Consider the following 16870-nt stretch of genomic DNA (forward strand, 5'->3'; position numbering starts at 1 on the left):
AATTTTTAAATTGATTGTTTACATTGCCATCATCTATTTAATATTATTTGCATTAAAAAAAGACATTATAGTAACATAGTGAAAAAGTATCACCTAGACATGAAAGTTTAATGGCTTAAATTACATGATAAAATTATTTTTGTATTTTAATTTTCACATCCATTAATTTCTAATGATACATAAAACATGCTTCTCAGAGCCCTTATACAATGAGAATCTGGTTGGATCCTTATAGGCCTCAGCAGTATCGATACTCCTCCATTTACATGTTAACTAACATGAAGGTGCACAAAGAATAATTGTTTTATGATTGCCAAAAGTGCATGGGCCATAAAAATGCATTTTTAAAAATTCATGTTGTATAAGGGAGCCTTCTTCACAATTTAACTTGGTTCTTTTACTATATTTTCTTCTCTTTTATTCCTTTAATTTCTGTTATTTTAAAAACCGCGCCCAAGATGCCTTTGCAGCTTCTCCTGGGGAGGCCCCTGCAGCATCCGAAGGGGCCGCCGCACCAGCTACCCCAACCCCGGTAGCGGCAGCACTTGATGCATGCTCAGGAAATGGTGGGTTTACAGTCACGAGCCCGTCTGTTACTTTTCTGTCCTAATGTGAAACCCATGTAGTTAGATGTGGCCATATGTTTTTCTAATTTTATTTTCTTCTGAGTGTAAACTATCATTCATCATAACTGAATAAATGATGCCAGCACATAAAACATTAAGACAATGAAGTGCATACTTATCAAAATTGACAATTCCTCACAATTGACAATTTTTGTCAGTGCAAGTATGCTCTCTTAATGTTTGTTTTTTTTCTTCTAATGCCATATTGTACTCTTTTGTAACATTGAGTTCAACTATATCGGCATGTTTTAATGAACTTTCAAAGCTACCCAACTGATTAAATTAAGGAAGCGTTTGAAGGATAACAACCACGGATCCTAGACTATAGGCTAATCTCACAGCACTTTACAGTGTTTCAGATTCTTAATTTGTGATACCTATACTATATTTATTTATTTTTTTCTTTAGAAAAACATTCTAGTTACTGGCCCCTGCTAATAGGATAGTAGTTAAATCCAAGCAGCCTGAGGCCTAGCTAGTGTGTAAATGTGTGTAAGCTGTCTCTTACCCGTACTTACACCACTGTCTCTTGTCTCTTCCCTTGCTGATGCTCTGTATGTCTCCACTTTGCTTTCCAAAAGACCCCTTTGCCCCGTCTGAAGGTAGTGCAGAGGCGGCACCCGAGCTGGACCTCTTTGCAATGAAGCCACCTGAGACCAGCGTTCCTGTAGTTACCCCTACAGCTAGCACAGCCCCTCCAGTTCCCGCAACCGCCCCTTCTCCTGCTCCCGCCGCTGCAGCTGCCACTGCTGCCACTACTGCTGCCGCAGCCACCGCCGCCGCCGCCACCACCACCACCTCCACCACCTCTGCCGCCGCAGCCTCCACCACCGCTCCTCCTGCTCTAGATATCTTTGGTGGTAATTTTTTGTTCTTGTTGTTGTTGAACTCTTTCCACCTGATGGATTGAATTCTGGTCCTTGAGATGTACTGCGTATCCAAGCCTTCCTGCATGAATACCCTGTCACTGAATGGTTCTTTAGAAACCATGTGCTACTTAATTCAGAATTCTGCCAACTGCTCATTCAGAACCGGGGAGTGGTGCTGTTTCAGGCTTGGTTTTCAAATTGAGTAAAGGCATGTGTGTTCTTGGTCTTAGATCTGTTTGAGTCTGCTCCTGAAGCTGCTGCAGCGCCTAAGCCAGATGCTGCTCCTAGCATAGACCTGTTTGGTACAGGTAAAACCAAAGCAACCCTTTGTTTTTCTTTTAATTTAGTTTTCTTAGATGTTTTCATGAATAACCTTTGTACTCACCTGTGATAATGCATTTGTTAGATTTGTGACTTTGGTTTCAGCTTTCTGCTACTTACTTCTGCTTGGTTTTGGTTTGTTTCACTTTTGGAAGATGCTTTCTCCTCTCCACCACAAGGGGCCTCTCCTGCGCCTGAGAGTACTCTCACTGCTGACCTCTTATCCGGTGAGTGCTTTGCCAGGGCCCAGCCTTCAGAGCTGTCTCATGGGGGTTATACCTGGAGAGGCCCATGCAACAATTTGAGAACAATCTTATGTTCTTTTAAACTCAGAATCCACTTATGAAAGAGGTCTCATTCTTTGACCCATCACCAACTGATGAGGGTAATATATCCAAAGCTGGTTAAAAAAAGAAAATTTCACATTAAATCTCTGACTTCAAGGAGTTAAATTTTATTTTGTTTGGGAACATATGTATTTTTAAATCTATTTTATTTTCTTTTTTATTATTGTTTCTTTTTAGTTATACATAATAGTAGAATCCGTTTTGACATAATAAAAACATGGAATCTATCATCTTCTAGTTCAGTCCCAGTACTTCTCTACTTGCTTTTCTTAACTGCTAAGACTGTACACAATCTTCTGCCTGGAGTTAACCATGCAATCTCAAGGTGCCATTTGTCAAGGCTCCTGGTTTCATTTCCTTTGAATGACATGCACTTCGTGTCTGCTTCACTGCAGTGGATGCATTTGCAGCACCATCTCCTGCAACCACTGCCTCTCCAGCAAAGGTGGAGTCTTCAGGCGTGATAGACCTTTTTGGGGGTGCGTATCTCTCCTCCTTTGACACTTAAGGAGTCTCTTTTATTTTTTCCAGAGTAGTTTCTATATCTTCTGTTTCATTATATTTCATCATTTTTTTTTCTTTTGAAGTAAAGTTACTTCTGTCTCTTAAATGTAAACGTAGTTTTTTTAAGGTCTTTTTTATTTCTTTGCCATCATCTCCTTCATCCTCATCAGATCATCATAATTTTCAGTGCATGACCTAACAAAACCAGATACTTTTTCATTTGAAGTCTTCATTTTTTTCAACTTTTTGTTCATCCTAATATATAATCACCTGGTTGTAATTTCCTCATACTATTCTTCCTTGATGATTCTGATCTGTTGGTTAAATCAACATTCCTAAGTTCTTAAAAGTGGTATAAATATAAACCAGATAATTCAGAATTGAAAACAAGCCAGCCAAAACTGAAAGCATACATATTTGATGTTATACACTGTGTCATGTGGTTTACTTACATTGATTTTAATGTTTTAAAATTCTTCCAAAGAATTGGAAAATGTTTCCCTGACTTAACTATTTTCTCTTCTTCCTTTATATACCTTAAAACAGGAAGATATATTGAATTAATTGTTAAACTACTTATTTGGATGATAAATCTAAAGTCTTCTGTTAGTAGTCATTTTACAGGAAGAGAGTTTGAAGTGACTTTGTGAAGATCCATAATGTAGATGGCTCTGGGCTAAAATACCATCCTTTGCAAGTTATGCCCACATTGAACATCTACTGTATATTGAGGCATCAAGGATATGCCATGATGAGTACATGAGGGTTCAGAGATGTCACAATTTCTGATATTCTGCATCTCAAAACTTGGGTCCTGAAGTGCCCAAATACTGAAACTTGATATTTAGGTGCAAGTGGAGTTGCTACTGTTGCAGCTACATGAATTAAGTTTATTAAAGTTAATGGGGAAATTGTTTTACCTTTCTGTAAAATTTTTAAAATCTCAATCCTGTCTTCATAAGTGATAGTATTTAGTCCAAAAATTTCTTAAAAAAAAAAAAACCTCTTAATCTTAAAAGGAGGTGTTAATTCCTAAATATAATATTTTAGAATTCTTTTGAGAGAATAAGCTATTCAAAGGATAATTCAATTCACTCAATCACCATACAGAATGTTGTATCTATGCATGTCTCTGTATGACATAAAATTACTCTTACTCACTGTACTTACTGTTTACACTCTCTTACTTTTTTGCTGCACAATGGATAATGGATAGATGCATTTGGAAGTAGTGCTTCTGAACCCCAACCTGCACCTCAGGCTGCTTCTAGTTCATCAGCATCGGCAGATCTACTAGCTGGTAATTAATAAAATTAAAATAAAATGATATTTTGTAGAAATATGAATATATTTTTATATGTAACATATTACATGAATTGCAGGGTGTATTTCTTTCTTTTCTCTTCAAGATATGAAATTGAAAAACAAGCTATTATATAATAGAGGTTGATTACTTCCCAGGATTTAATGAAACTAGTCTTAAATCACAGTTGTAACGAGTCACCCTGTGGCTCTTAGGGTGCTCATAATCTGCCTTACTTTCAGTCAGCACATTTCTTTTTGTTTACTAAAACAGAAATATGCTTGTGTAGCAATTTTATCTTATGATTCCTATGCCTATATGGTTTTTGAAGGCATTGGTGGGGAAATGTACCTTGATTTTGAAATTTGGTTTTAGAATGTGTGAATCCCTCTAGAAGAAACTGTTATATAGATTTCTACCACTAAAGTGAAGCAGTTACTATATATATCATTTGGGTGATCCCAGCTCAGCAGGACTGTAGTGTGACACAGATTAACATGATTTGCCTAGAATCATTACTTATTGCTAGGATAGTGTAGATTAAAAAAAAAAAAAATTCAAAGACAGTAAAAGTCAAGTATCAGTTACTGATAGTCAGACCTAGAAAATTATTCATTGTTAAGACCCCAATAGTAAGTTTAGGTTCAGATTATGAATGAACTTGCAAAATGCTGTTGGCTTACAATTTTACTTGTGCACACAACAGGCAGCATAGCAGTAGTACCACAGAGGCCTCAGACCCTCACATGTAGCTTCCCATGTTCCACCCTAGTCCCTCCCCAGAAAGGATGCATTTTGGTTCCAAAGTTGACAAGGAGTTGATGTGAGTGTGTTGTGAGTCACATCCGCACAGGGAAGCCACCACATCTAAAATCTCTCAGCTAAATACCATGGCCACCATGTGGTCCTATATAGGGTAAGTTCCTAGTTTTAAGTGTAGTTGTAGTCTGTAAATTATAAGTAGTATATGAACAGTCCTGACACCAAGTGTAACAGACTTGGAAAGTTTGTTTTTAGACTGGAATTGTGTAGTGGCAGATCCTAAGGGACCCTCCTCAACCTTCAGAGCTACAGGAAATCTGGCTTGTCAGGTCTTTCCTCAAGAAGCTGGAGGAGGTAGCGACAGCACAGCTGTTAACCTTTCCTTCCCTCAGTAATTCATTGTGGTTTCTTCAGTCTGTCCTAGGGGCAGCAACATTTCTTTTTCAACTTTCTCATTTTCTCCAGATCCCTTAATCAAACATGACACTCTTATTTGCTAAGTCCTCTCATTCCAGTGACAGCCAGATGGTATTTTCCTATCCAATTCAAAGTCAGAGGTTGGTGACAGAGTCAAGAGGTTTAATCCTAGGGGATGAGATTAGGATCTAAAGCATGTCTGGAACAAGTAGACAAGGTTTTGTCACCAATACCTAGTGAAACAGCAGGTGCCTGAGGCCCTGGGAGAAGTATGCAAAGAATTGCAAGTTAGCTCACTTCACCTAATGTAAGCCTATTCAACTGACCTGTCCATTCTGAAATCATAGTAAAATGGATTAGAGAAGAGAAAATCAGTGATAAAAGCTACAATACCATTTACATAGGTCTTATTTATTGGGCACTTCCATTTCTTCCTCTGCATCTTATGATTCTTTCAATGGTGGGAAAAGTTGTGTATTGTATCACCTTTCTTGTTTCTTTTTTTTTCTATTTAAATCAATTAATATTTAGTGAAAATAGGTTTATGTGGGTGTTAATGTCTAATTTGCTTTCAAAACAATTTAATTTATACATATAGGAACATCTGATTTACTTGGTACAGGCAGCTCTTCCTTTACCTTATATCCTGATGTAAGAAATTTTAAATTACTTTTCATTTTGGTAAGGTTTAATTCTAAGGGCCAGTTTCTCATACTTTCCTCTGTTTTGCTTATTGAAAAACATTGCTCATACTTGCTTCACTACCAAAGCCTCAGGAAGTTATGTTCTTACCCCCCCAAAAATTATCAATATAATTCTATCCTGTGAACTTCCCTAATCTCCTCCCCAGTAAGCCCTGCTAATATACAGAACACAGTCATGTTCATTTTCATAGTCTAGCTGATAATAGCTATTTCTGTGTTTTCACATTGCACATTTTTGCTTAATGGACATCAGTAGAACAAATATTTGGAGCTCTGCATTGTGGCAGTTTACAGTGAAACTTAGCACTTTCTTTGTACTTATGTATGTGTGTTTTGTAGGGAAGAATCATCCAAGCCCAAAGTCTGCAAATAAAGAAGAACATTAAAAAGCAAATGAGCTTAATCATAGATAACAAGCCTACAAATGTGGCCAGATTTAAATCTTCATTTGAACCAGAGAGAGAGAGAGAGTAAGAGGAGAGATGTATTTTGTGAAGATTTCTCCAGTTTTATATTATTAGCTGTTAGCAATAAACCTGTTTTGTGAAGAATATAAAAGAAAATAATACATTTACACCATCATGGGATTGGTTATTGGGCTGAGGACTTTCATCTCAGCCTGATTAAGATTAGAATTTTTTTTAAAAGAGAGAGAGAGAGAATTTTAATTTTTATTTATTTATTTATTTATTTTTTAGTTTTTGGTGGACACAACATCTTTATTTGCATGTGGTGCTGAGGATTGAACCCAGGCCTCACACATGCCAGGCGAGCATGCTACTGCTTGAGCCACATCCCCAGCCCAAAGATTAGAGTTTTTTGAAAAAATATGTTTACATGTAAAAACAATAAGAGAATATATATATATATATATATATATATATATATATATATATATATAATTAAGTGTTTAAAAGATTTTAGATATTCTCTCCAAACCATTCTGATTATTTGTAGGATAAAGATATTATTCATGCCAGGTGCAGTGCTGCATCCTATAATACCAGCAGCTGGGGAGGCTGAGGCAGGAGGATCACGAGTTCAAAGCCAGTCTCAGCAAAAGTGAGGCACTAAGCAACTCAGTGAGACCCTGCTCTAAATAATACAAAATAGGACTGGGGATGTGGCTCAATGGTCAAGTGCCCTGAGTTCAATCCCTGGTACCCCAAAAAAAGAAATAAAGAAAAAAAAGAAAAGAAAAAATAAAACTACCTTTTTTGCTCAAGATACACAAACTGAAAATATCAGTGTTTGAAAGATATAGAGATTCTGGATAACAAAGGTAAAAATAGAATGAAGAAAAATTAGATGTATTTGAATAATATGCCTCTGAGGTCACCATTCAAGGAGGACAACCATAGACACAAGTCCAAGGTAACTGCATCATAAATCTGTGTTAGGATAGGAAAGTGCCCTGTCCTATCTTTAATCCCAAAGACAGGGAACAATGTGAGCCAACTTAATGAAGCCCTTTGTAGTTTTGCATTCCTTCTCTTAACCACATTTTAGCAGAGCCACAGAATTCCTTGAAGTGAGTTTAAAACACCAAAATGTTTCATGTGGAATTAAAAACTAACAACTTCTACTAAGGGAAGGTGTGCGGAGGGCCTACTAGTTCTATCATACTGTGTAGGAGTAGTAACCAATCTGAAAGCATCAGATAACAGGCTCTGAGACAACTGCTCCTAGAAAATACTATTTCAGACCCATTAGTGGGATGTATTAATAACTGATTGCATCATTGACAATACATGAAACAATATCATCTTTACATTAATGGAGCAAATATTAGGTTTCAGGATAGTATTGTAGAAGTGCTTTTATTTACCAGTAGTTTTAAATTTTCACTCTCCTGACCAAGATGATGTGATGTTTAGGTATATTATGGTGCTCAGGTTCAATGTATATGTATTAATAGTACTTCATTAATTGCCTGTGTTCTTTCCCTTTGGAAAGATACATTTGTAAGCCTAATCATCAGTGATTAAACACACCATATCTGCAGATGGTTGAGACCCTGAAGGTTGGCTATTCAGTTATCACAGGACAGTTCATATATGACTATGGGACATCTAGAAGCCCATTTATTATTATCCTATTTCCAATTCCAGTCTATAGAGCATCTTTCTTAATATCACTTAGAACCATACAGAAAGATAATGGTTTGGGTTTTTCTATTATTTACCTCTATTCCATGGCTATAAAGCTTCAGTCACTTAACAGAAGTTTCCCAAGCTCCTCATTTCCTGTTTAGTTCTTTATATAGTATAGCAATAGTGGATCTCTTCTTTAAAATAATCAATTGATCATTTTATATCACTTAATATATATTTAATTACCCTAGACCTGTGAGAGCATATACTTCATAAGAACTGAGTATACTGAAGCCAGCCATGGTGGTACATACCTATAATACCTTCTACTTGGGAGGCTGAGGCAAGAAGATTGCAAGTTCAAGGCCAGACTGGGCGACTTAGCAAGACCCTATCTCAAAATAATAAAATAAAAAGGGCTGGGAATGCAGCCCATTGTAGAGTATTCCTGGGTTTAATCCCCAATGCCAGAGGAAGAGGGGGCTGAATATCAGGCAAAAAAAAAATATATCCTTCCAGATGTAAGTTTATGAACCCATACAAGGATAAACTCCAGCCTTATTCCTGGGTGTGAGAAACAACAGTCCATGCTGTGCAGCGCCAAGGAGCTGGGCTCTGGAGGATTCTTCAGTGGAATTCTGGATCTGCCGTTTGTCATAACATGACCTTGGGTGCATTATTTAATCTCTCTGACCTCAGTTTTCTCATCTGTTAAACCTTTTGGGGTGGTTGTAAGGATTAAATTAGCTAAATTAAATGTATGTTTTAGATTGAACCATATGAAATTACTGTTTTTGTGAGATCTCAATGATCAAATTTAGGCAATTCATGTGTTTCAAATGGTTCTACCTAAAAAAGAATGCTTACAACAATGCCTGGCCCTTGGGGAGCCTCATGCCAATGTCGGCTTTATAGTTCAATTCCTTAGAAGACGCACTGATTTTTTCAGGGACCATTATTATTTATTCACCTGTAGATGTGGTGTTGGCTTCAAGTGAAACACATTAGTACTAAGCAGATGAACCCTGTAACAAGGTGTGCTTTTTCCTTTTCTTTCTGCTGAATCTTGGCTAAGTGCTCAGTTTCTCTGTAGTCACTTCCTCCAGCCATGGAATGGTAGTATTCCAAAGATAGACCCTAGATCTTAAGGTACTTTCCAATACTACTACACGTTTCTGGAATATAGTGTTCTTTCCTTGGCCAAGTTTTCAGAAATCCAATCAAGTGCAGCTATCACATTCACTATAACAAGAAAAGTACACCATATAACAATGATGTAAATTGACCACAGCCATATTTAGTTAGAGGAATAAGGTAATGTTTTTTAGAAATCAGCATTAACACAGCCACCCATCTCCCTAAAAACAAAGCATTTACATAAAAAAAAATAGTTACTTCTAGCCTGTCTTTTCTCCATGTTATTGGTTTTTAGGGATCTGGAAATTATATTTTCCTCAGTAAAGAAATCTAGAAGTGATGCTAATGTCACTCAAATACTAAAATGTGAGCACTGTGAAGTTGAAAATTACCATTTTCTAATAAGGAACAATTTTTCCAAACTCATGATTTTGTTTGTTTGCTGTGAAACTGGGGGTTAAAACCAGGGCATCACAGATACTAAACAAATGTTCTACCACTAAGCTACATCCCCTATATAGACCTTGTTTTGATACAGGTCTATATAGGTTGCCTAGGGTGGTCTTGATTTTCAGTCCTCCTGTCTCCTCAGCCTCCTGAGTAATTGGGATTACAGAGTTGTGCCACCACACTCAGTTGAATTTTTTTCATATATGTATACAAGGAAAGCATAAACCCAAGTCACTGTCCATTTCCAGGAACAGCAAGGCATAAATATTATGCTACCTCCTTTAAAAAAAATTGGAGAGTTTAATGGACGTTATTTTCAAAATTATAAATTTGTTTTATGTAAATTGGAATGTAATTTTAGTGAATTTTTTTGAATCATTGTGTTTTTGCAAACTGTGAAGAATAGGTGATCATGTATCTAGTTTTGAAAGAAATGTATGTCCGTACTGTGTATAACAAAGACTTCTAATAGTAATTAATTCTTTTGATAGAATATCAATTGGTGCCTTAAGAAATTATGTGATGGGAATTTAGAGTATTTGCCTACCATGTGCAGAACCCTGGATTTGATCCCCAGCATGGGGCAGGTTGGGGGTACACTGCACAAGAAGGGAAAGAGCAAAAAACGAAGAGACAAAACTTATTTCCTTCACAGGTTGCATATTTTCATACAGAAGCAATACATAATAACTTCTTCTCTTTCTGTTACTTGAAAAAAGTCATTTTCTTCCAACCTTCAAAGATCAAATATTTAATTGGTTGTTTGGTTAATTTTCACCAATCTTTAATGTCTCCTTATCTTCTATACTCAAAAATGTCCTTTATTCATCAAACATAATTCAATGTCTTAGGCACTGTGATGAATATTCATGAAAAGACAAGAAAAAAAGATACAGCTCCCAACTCCACAATACCATCTCTGGGTTTTTGGATTTGGGGAGCATGGGGATAAAGATATATGATGAGGATCTGGAGATTATATTTAAACTCCTTATAAGGAGTAAAGTGGAGCTACATACCAGGCACTAAAGACAATGGTGTGAATATGGGATGTGGGTGGTGGGTAGTGGAAAGTGGGTGGCAGGATAAGGCAAGGAAGATCTCCCAGACAGGCATGTGGCACAGGGAATGGTGGTGATAACTGCAGCCGAGTATGTAGGGATGATGAGGGGCCAGTGGGCAGACATGGACGGGGCGACTGCTCTACAAAGGAATTCACATTAAAGAAATCTGAAAGCCTTGAGAAAAGTAACCTTCAACATTTTCTACTCAAAAAGATCATGCTGGGTGCACTGCAGAAGCTGGATGGTAAGAGGTTCACACTAGAGACAGGACCTCCCGCCACCCCCATATTTATAAATCTCAAGAGCAGTGATGGGAGGGACCTATTCTTGGTAACAACGATAGACCTAAAACATATATGAAAAATATTAAGGAGGATTTGATGCATGTTTTTCTAAGTTATATTTTATTATACTACGCCAATGTGTGCAACTAATACTTGGTATTGATTTGAAGAAATGTAAAATGTCCATGTAATGAAAATCATTATATGAATTTTAACCCTAATGATTCTTTCTTTGTTTTATGTTCTACATTATAATAACTGATTTGGATGCCACAGGTTTTCTTAATAAGGGTATATATTCTTGGGCTGGGGTTGTGGCTCAGCAGTATAGCATTCACCCAGCACGTGAGAGGCCCTGGGTTCAATCCTTAGCACCACATAAAAATAAATAAATAAAATAAAGGTATTGTGTCCAACTACAACTAAAAAATAAATAAATATTTTTTAAAAATAAGGGTATACATTCTTGTGTGCTATCTTGTTCATAATCAAATTAAGTCTCTAACTAATACATGGCATATTAAGATACTTGGAAAACTTTTTAAAAAATTCCCCAGTTTCACTAATCTACATGAGTTCATTTCCTTTTCAGTTTTTTTTTTTTTTTTCTGTTGTTATGGCTTTTACCCACCTCTCACTGTTTTTGCTTATATTTTTCTGCAACTATTTTTTTTTCAGGATTTGGGGGTTCTTTCATGGCCCCTTCTCCATCACCAGTGACTCCAGCTCAGAATAATCTGCTACAGCCCAATTTTGAGGCAGCTTTCGGAACAACACCTTCAACGTCTGGCAGCAGCTCCTTTGATCCTTCAGGTAAGGCAGTGATTTTCAAACACTTTTGTCATTTATTCTGATAAATAAAATGCACCACCTAAAGTTCCTGCATTTTCAGGAAATTTACAACAGGAAAATATTGAGTGATAACCTGGTGCTAAAACTTCACAAAATCTCTCATTCTATACCTTAAATCAAAATTTCCAATACATCTTGGTAGCCTTAAGAATAACTGCAATCTTTTCTGTTTCTGTTTTCTTTTTTTTAGCAGAAATCTAATTTAACATGCACATCATCTATATGCATGAGTGTACATGCACATGATTTATAGCTGGTAAAGGGAAAACAAGTGCTTTGCACTCAATCTTCGTACAGTCCCTGAATATGAGGACACCCCTCCCCTTGCTATTGCTTACACCTTGTGAAGCTTGCATGGCCCTCAGTTTTATAAAGTGAGACACAAGTAGTTTCTTTGCTGCCTTTAACCTTTCGTCACTGCTGTCACTCTGTTTGTATTCTCTTCCATTCTCTACTCTTCCCATGCTGGGTCCTTACTACAAATTTTCAATTGGTGAGTTTTTGGCAATTAAATGTGTTTCAGAAACACCCTAAATCTACTCCCTGCCTGACAATTTGGTTGCTTCTATTGCCAGTGCCTACTTGAATGTTGTCCTTCTTTACTTTAGAGTTACTGTATTGTGTTTCTCATAGATATGTATAACTTTTTGATAAAATTCAACAACCACAAAGTTTTTTATGTAGCTATTAGCAATATCTCATGAAAACCCCGAGTCTGTATTTTGAATGGTCTTTCTGTATTCTAGGAACTGAATAAGTGATATATGTTATGTGGTGATCAGGAACTACCACGGATGGCATTTTATTTCTAATATCTAAAATACCTTTTAATTTAAATAGCCCCTAAAAGTAGAACCAAAATTAATTTCAGTTATTAGAGGAAAATTAACATTACTACTTCTTAAGTCAACTGTTTTTCAGATACTTATCTCTAGTTGCCAACCATTAGATCAGATTGTATTTTGATATTAATTTCATAGAAGACTCAATCTTATTTACTCATTTAAGAATAATTTTTAAAGTACACATCTTAGGTTTCCAGAGTAAATAATTTAGGTTTTGCTGTAAATCACTACCATTTTGAATAAAAAGTGCTTTAGTGGTTGTTTTTAATAAGAGTAGCAATGGTTACCACTTATTGAGTGCCTACACAGAGCAAGCATTATAATAAAAATATAGGTATATATATTTAACTTAATCTTCACAACAAAGCTATATATTAGTGGTACTCGTGTTCACGTTTACAGATAAGAAAACTAAAAGCTCAGAGAATAGCTTTCTCAGGGTCTCACAGCTGGTGAGACATGCAGCTGAATTGCAGCCCCAATCTGTGTTCTTTCCTGTACATTATACAGCTTTTTTTTTCCCATTTTTCCATCTTTGTTCATGTCCATTAGTATTTCCATACTTTCTGAGTAGACATATATAGATATGTTCTTAGTGTTCTAGTCATGAAAAGAGTGAATTACATGCCTTCTTTTATAAGAATGTATATTCACTTATTTCCATAATTTTTCAAGATAATAGCTCTTTGATTTTGAACATGGCTCATTTTTCAATTAGTCTGAACCTGGTCTATTTGATTTCCAGTTTTTGATGGTCTAGGTGATCTTCTGATGCCAACCATGGCACCAGCCGGGCAGCCTGCACCTGTCTCAATGATACCACCCAGTCCTGCAATGGCAGCCAGCAAAGCCCTTGGGAGTGACCTTGATTCATCTCTTGCCAGCTTAGTAGGCAGTGAGTAGTTTAGTTTTCTTTAACTGAAGCATATGTTAATTGGTTTTTCTGTCTTTTCGTGTTTTGTTTCGGGTTTCACTCATAGGTAAGTTTATCAAGGATTGGATAGAAATACTTAGTGTTTCATACTATACAGTTCCTCGGGAGGTAAAAACTTGCTACTGCATTTTCTCATAAACAGTATGTATGACACTTAAAAAAAAAACCTCGTAGTAATTTACCATGTTAAATAGCTAAGTAAGAAAAGCATATGATTATCTTTCTTGTATTTTATTTATTTATTTAATTAGGTATATACGACAACAGAATGCATTTTGATTCATTGTACAAAATTGCAGCATAACTTTTTATTTCTCTGGCTGCACACCATATAGCATCTCACTATATGTGCAGTCATACATGTATCCAGGGTAATGATATCCATCTCATTCTACCATCTTTCCTGCCCCCATACCCTCTCCACTGCCATTCCTCCCTTTACCTAATCAAAGTTCTTCCATTTTTCCCATGCCCCCCGCCTTTATGGATCAGCATCCACTTATCAGAGAGAATACATCCATTTTTGGTTTGGGGGGATTGGCTTACTTTGCTTAGCATGATATTCTCCAACTCCATTTATTTACCTGAAAATGCCATAATTTTATTCTCTTTTAACTCTGAGTAATATTCCATTATGTATATACACCACAATTTCTTTATCCATTCATCTACTGAAGGGCATCTAGGTTGCTTCCACACTTTAGCTATTGTAAACTGAGCTGCTATAAACATTGATGTGGCTGCATTACCATAGTATGCTGATTTTAAGTCCTTTGGGTATAGACCAAAGAGTGGCATAGCTGGGTCAAATGGTAGTTCCATTCCAGGTTTTCTAAGGACTCTCCATACTGCTTTCCAGATTGGCTGTACCAATTTGCAGTCCCAGCAACAATGTATGAGCATGCCTTTTCCTGTACATCCTTGCCAGTGCTTATTGTTTGTATTCTTGATAACTGCCATTCTGACTGGTGTGAGATGAAATCTTAGAGTAGTTTGATTTGCATTTCTCTAATTACTAGAGATGTTGAACATTTTAATCTAAGTCATCAAAAAGATAGTTAAGGAGCATACACAAGTATGAAACCAAGTTCATTATGCATAATAAGTACTTAATTCTCCATCCATTTGAAAATTAGAATACAATAAATTATATTAAATGCAGAATATTTACAAGTTATGTATCTGAGTTTCAGTCATTCATTTAACAAATATTTATTCTATATCAGGCATTCTTCCAGGCTTTAGAGATAAGTCATGAAGAAAATAGATACTATTTCTATCCTTATGGCCATTGGGAAGGGCAGAGACAAACAGTAAATAATTGAAAATAGGCAAATTCTATAGTATGTGGAGTCACAACTGCCATGGAGAGAAACCGAACAGGCAGAGGAGAAGTGGGAGCGAGCACTACAGATAGTAGAAGCCTTACCAAGAAAGTAAAATTTGAGCAAAAAATTGAAGGTAAAGGAGTAAACTATGTAGCTATATGAAGGACGGCATTTACAGGCCAAGGAAGAAGTCAGTGCAAAGACATTGGGGCACAAGATAGCCTGGTAATTTCAAGGAATAAGAAGGAGACTAGAGGCTGGAGCTGAATAATGAAGGAGTAAGGCCTAGGCGATGAGGGCAGTTATAAAAAAGATTGACCTTTCCTTTTAACTCTGAATTTTAATTTCCATTAAAATGAATGGGTTTACCATTGCAGATATCTTTCATGACTCCAGACAGTATCAAAACCTTAGCAGATCACTGATACAGACTTCTTTAACCTATGCATCGTCCTGTGTACAAGCTTTTTGTTTTTCATTCGTTGCTCTTGTTTGGGGCATCTATGAAAATGCTTTCATGACACCCAGGGAGAAGATAATTGAATGTTTCCTTCAACTCACTGGGATATTTCATGTGTTGGATACTATAATATATCACCTAAGTCCCCCTTCATAAATAAAGAACTCATATCCTATGGTATCGTAAGTGTGTTCAACCAACAGCCCCCAGCTTCAACCATCTTTGAGAATTATCTCAGCCGAAAAATAACTAATCCACTTGAGGAAAAACTAAGCAGTCTTGAAAAATAACAAATTTGGAGGATTCACATCTCCTAATTTCAAAATTTCTTCAAAGCTATAGTAGTCAAGACAAATGGTGCTGACATAACAGTAGACGAATAGATCAATAAATAAAAAACCCAGAAACAAACCTTCATGTATATAGACAAAATCAATTTTGACAAGAATGCCAAAACCATTCAATGAGGGAAAAGCTAATATTTTTAATAACTTGTGTTGAAACAACTGGATAGCCTCATGCCAAAGAATGAAATTAACTCTTTATATCACCCACAAAAGTCAATTCAAAAGGAATCAAAGATATAAATGTAAACTATGAAACTCTCAGGAGACAACTTAGACATAAATCTTCATGACTTTGGATTAGGCAGTGGCTTCTTAGATACAATACCTAAAACACAAGCAACCAAAGATAAAAAGAGTAATAGGAATTCATCAAAATCAAAAATTTTTGTGCACAGATGATACCATCAAGAAAATAAAAAGGGGGGTAGGAAAGATAGTAGAATGAATCAGACATTATTAGCCTATGTATGTATGTAACTATATAACCAGTGTGATTATACATCATGTACAACCAGAAGAATGAGAAATTATACTCTATTATATATGATGTATCAAAGTGCATTCTAATGTCATGCATAACTAATTAAAACAAACTTAAAAAATTTGTTTTAAAAGCAAACACATATTTCCTAAAGGACTTTATAAATGTATAGGGGATTTTTACAGTTCAATAATAACAAAATAAATAACAGTTTAAAAATTGGCAAAGGACTCAAATAGTCATTTCTTCAAAAAAAATTTATAAAAGTAGCCAGTCAGTACGTAGAAAGATATTGAACATCATTAGCCATCAAGACCACAATGACAAAACACTTCACATCCACTAGGATGTATATAATAAAAAAGACAGATAACAAGTGTAGATGAGGATATGGAGAAATTAAAACCTTCCAGTATTGCTTATGAGAAGGTAACACAGTAAAAGTGCTATGGAAAGAAGTCTCACAGGTCCTCAAAGTGTTAGCGTAGAGTTACCAGACGACTCAGCAATCTCACTCCTATGTATATCGAGTGGAAATGGAAATACAGATCTATACAAAAACATGTACACAAATGTTCACAGCATTATTACTTATAATAGCCAAAAAGTAGAAGCATTCAGTGAATGAATGGGTACACAAAAGAAGTATACATACAAAATGCATATTATTTGTATTTTAAAAGAAGGATGTTCTGAAACTTGCTACATCATGGATATACCATGAAGTTATTACACTAAGTGA

General features: G+C 36.0%; 1 protein-coding gene across 1 annotated transcript in view; it reads left to right on the forward strand.

The window, feature by feature from the left end:
* Snap91 (synaptosome associated protein 91) overlaps positions 1-16870 on the forward strand; it is a 117985-nt gene that overhangs the window by 85822 nt on the left and 15293 nt on the right. The window contains exons 16-23 of the mRNA XM_027928180.3: positions 459-566; positions 1208-1486; positions 1726-1803; positions 1972-2043; positions 2559-2642; positions 3884-3967; positions 11560-11694; positions 13324-13473. Coding sequence (XP_027783981.1) covers positions 459-566; positions 1208-1486; positions 1726-1803; positions 1972-2043; positions 2559-2642; positions 3884-3967; positions 11560-11694; positions 13324-13473 — 990 coding nt within the window. The remainder of the gene's footprint in view (positions 1-458; positions 567-1207; positions 1487-1725; positions 1804-1971; positions 2044-2558; positions 2643-3883; positions 3968-11559; positions 11695-13323; positions 13474-16870) is intronic.

The sequence above is a fragment of the Marmota flaviventris genome, chromosome 6 (assembly GCF_047511675.1).
Source record: "Marmota flaviventris isolate mMarFla1 chromosome 6, mMarFla1.hap1, whole genome shotgun sequence".
In the NCBI taxonomy this organism is placed as follows: Eukaryota; Metazoa; Chordata; class Mammalia; order Rodentia; family Sciuridae; genus Marmota; species Marmota flaviventris.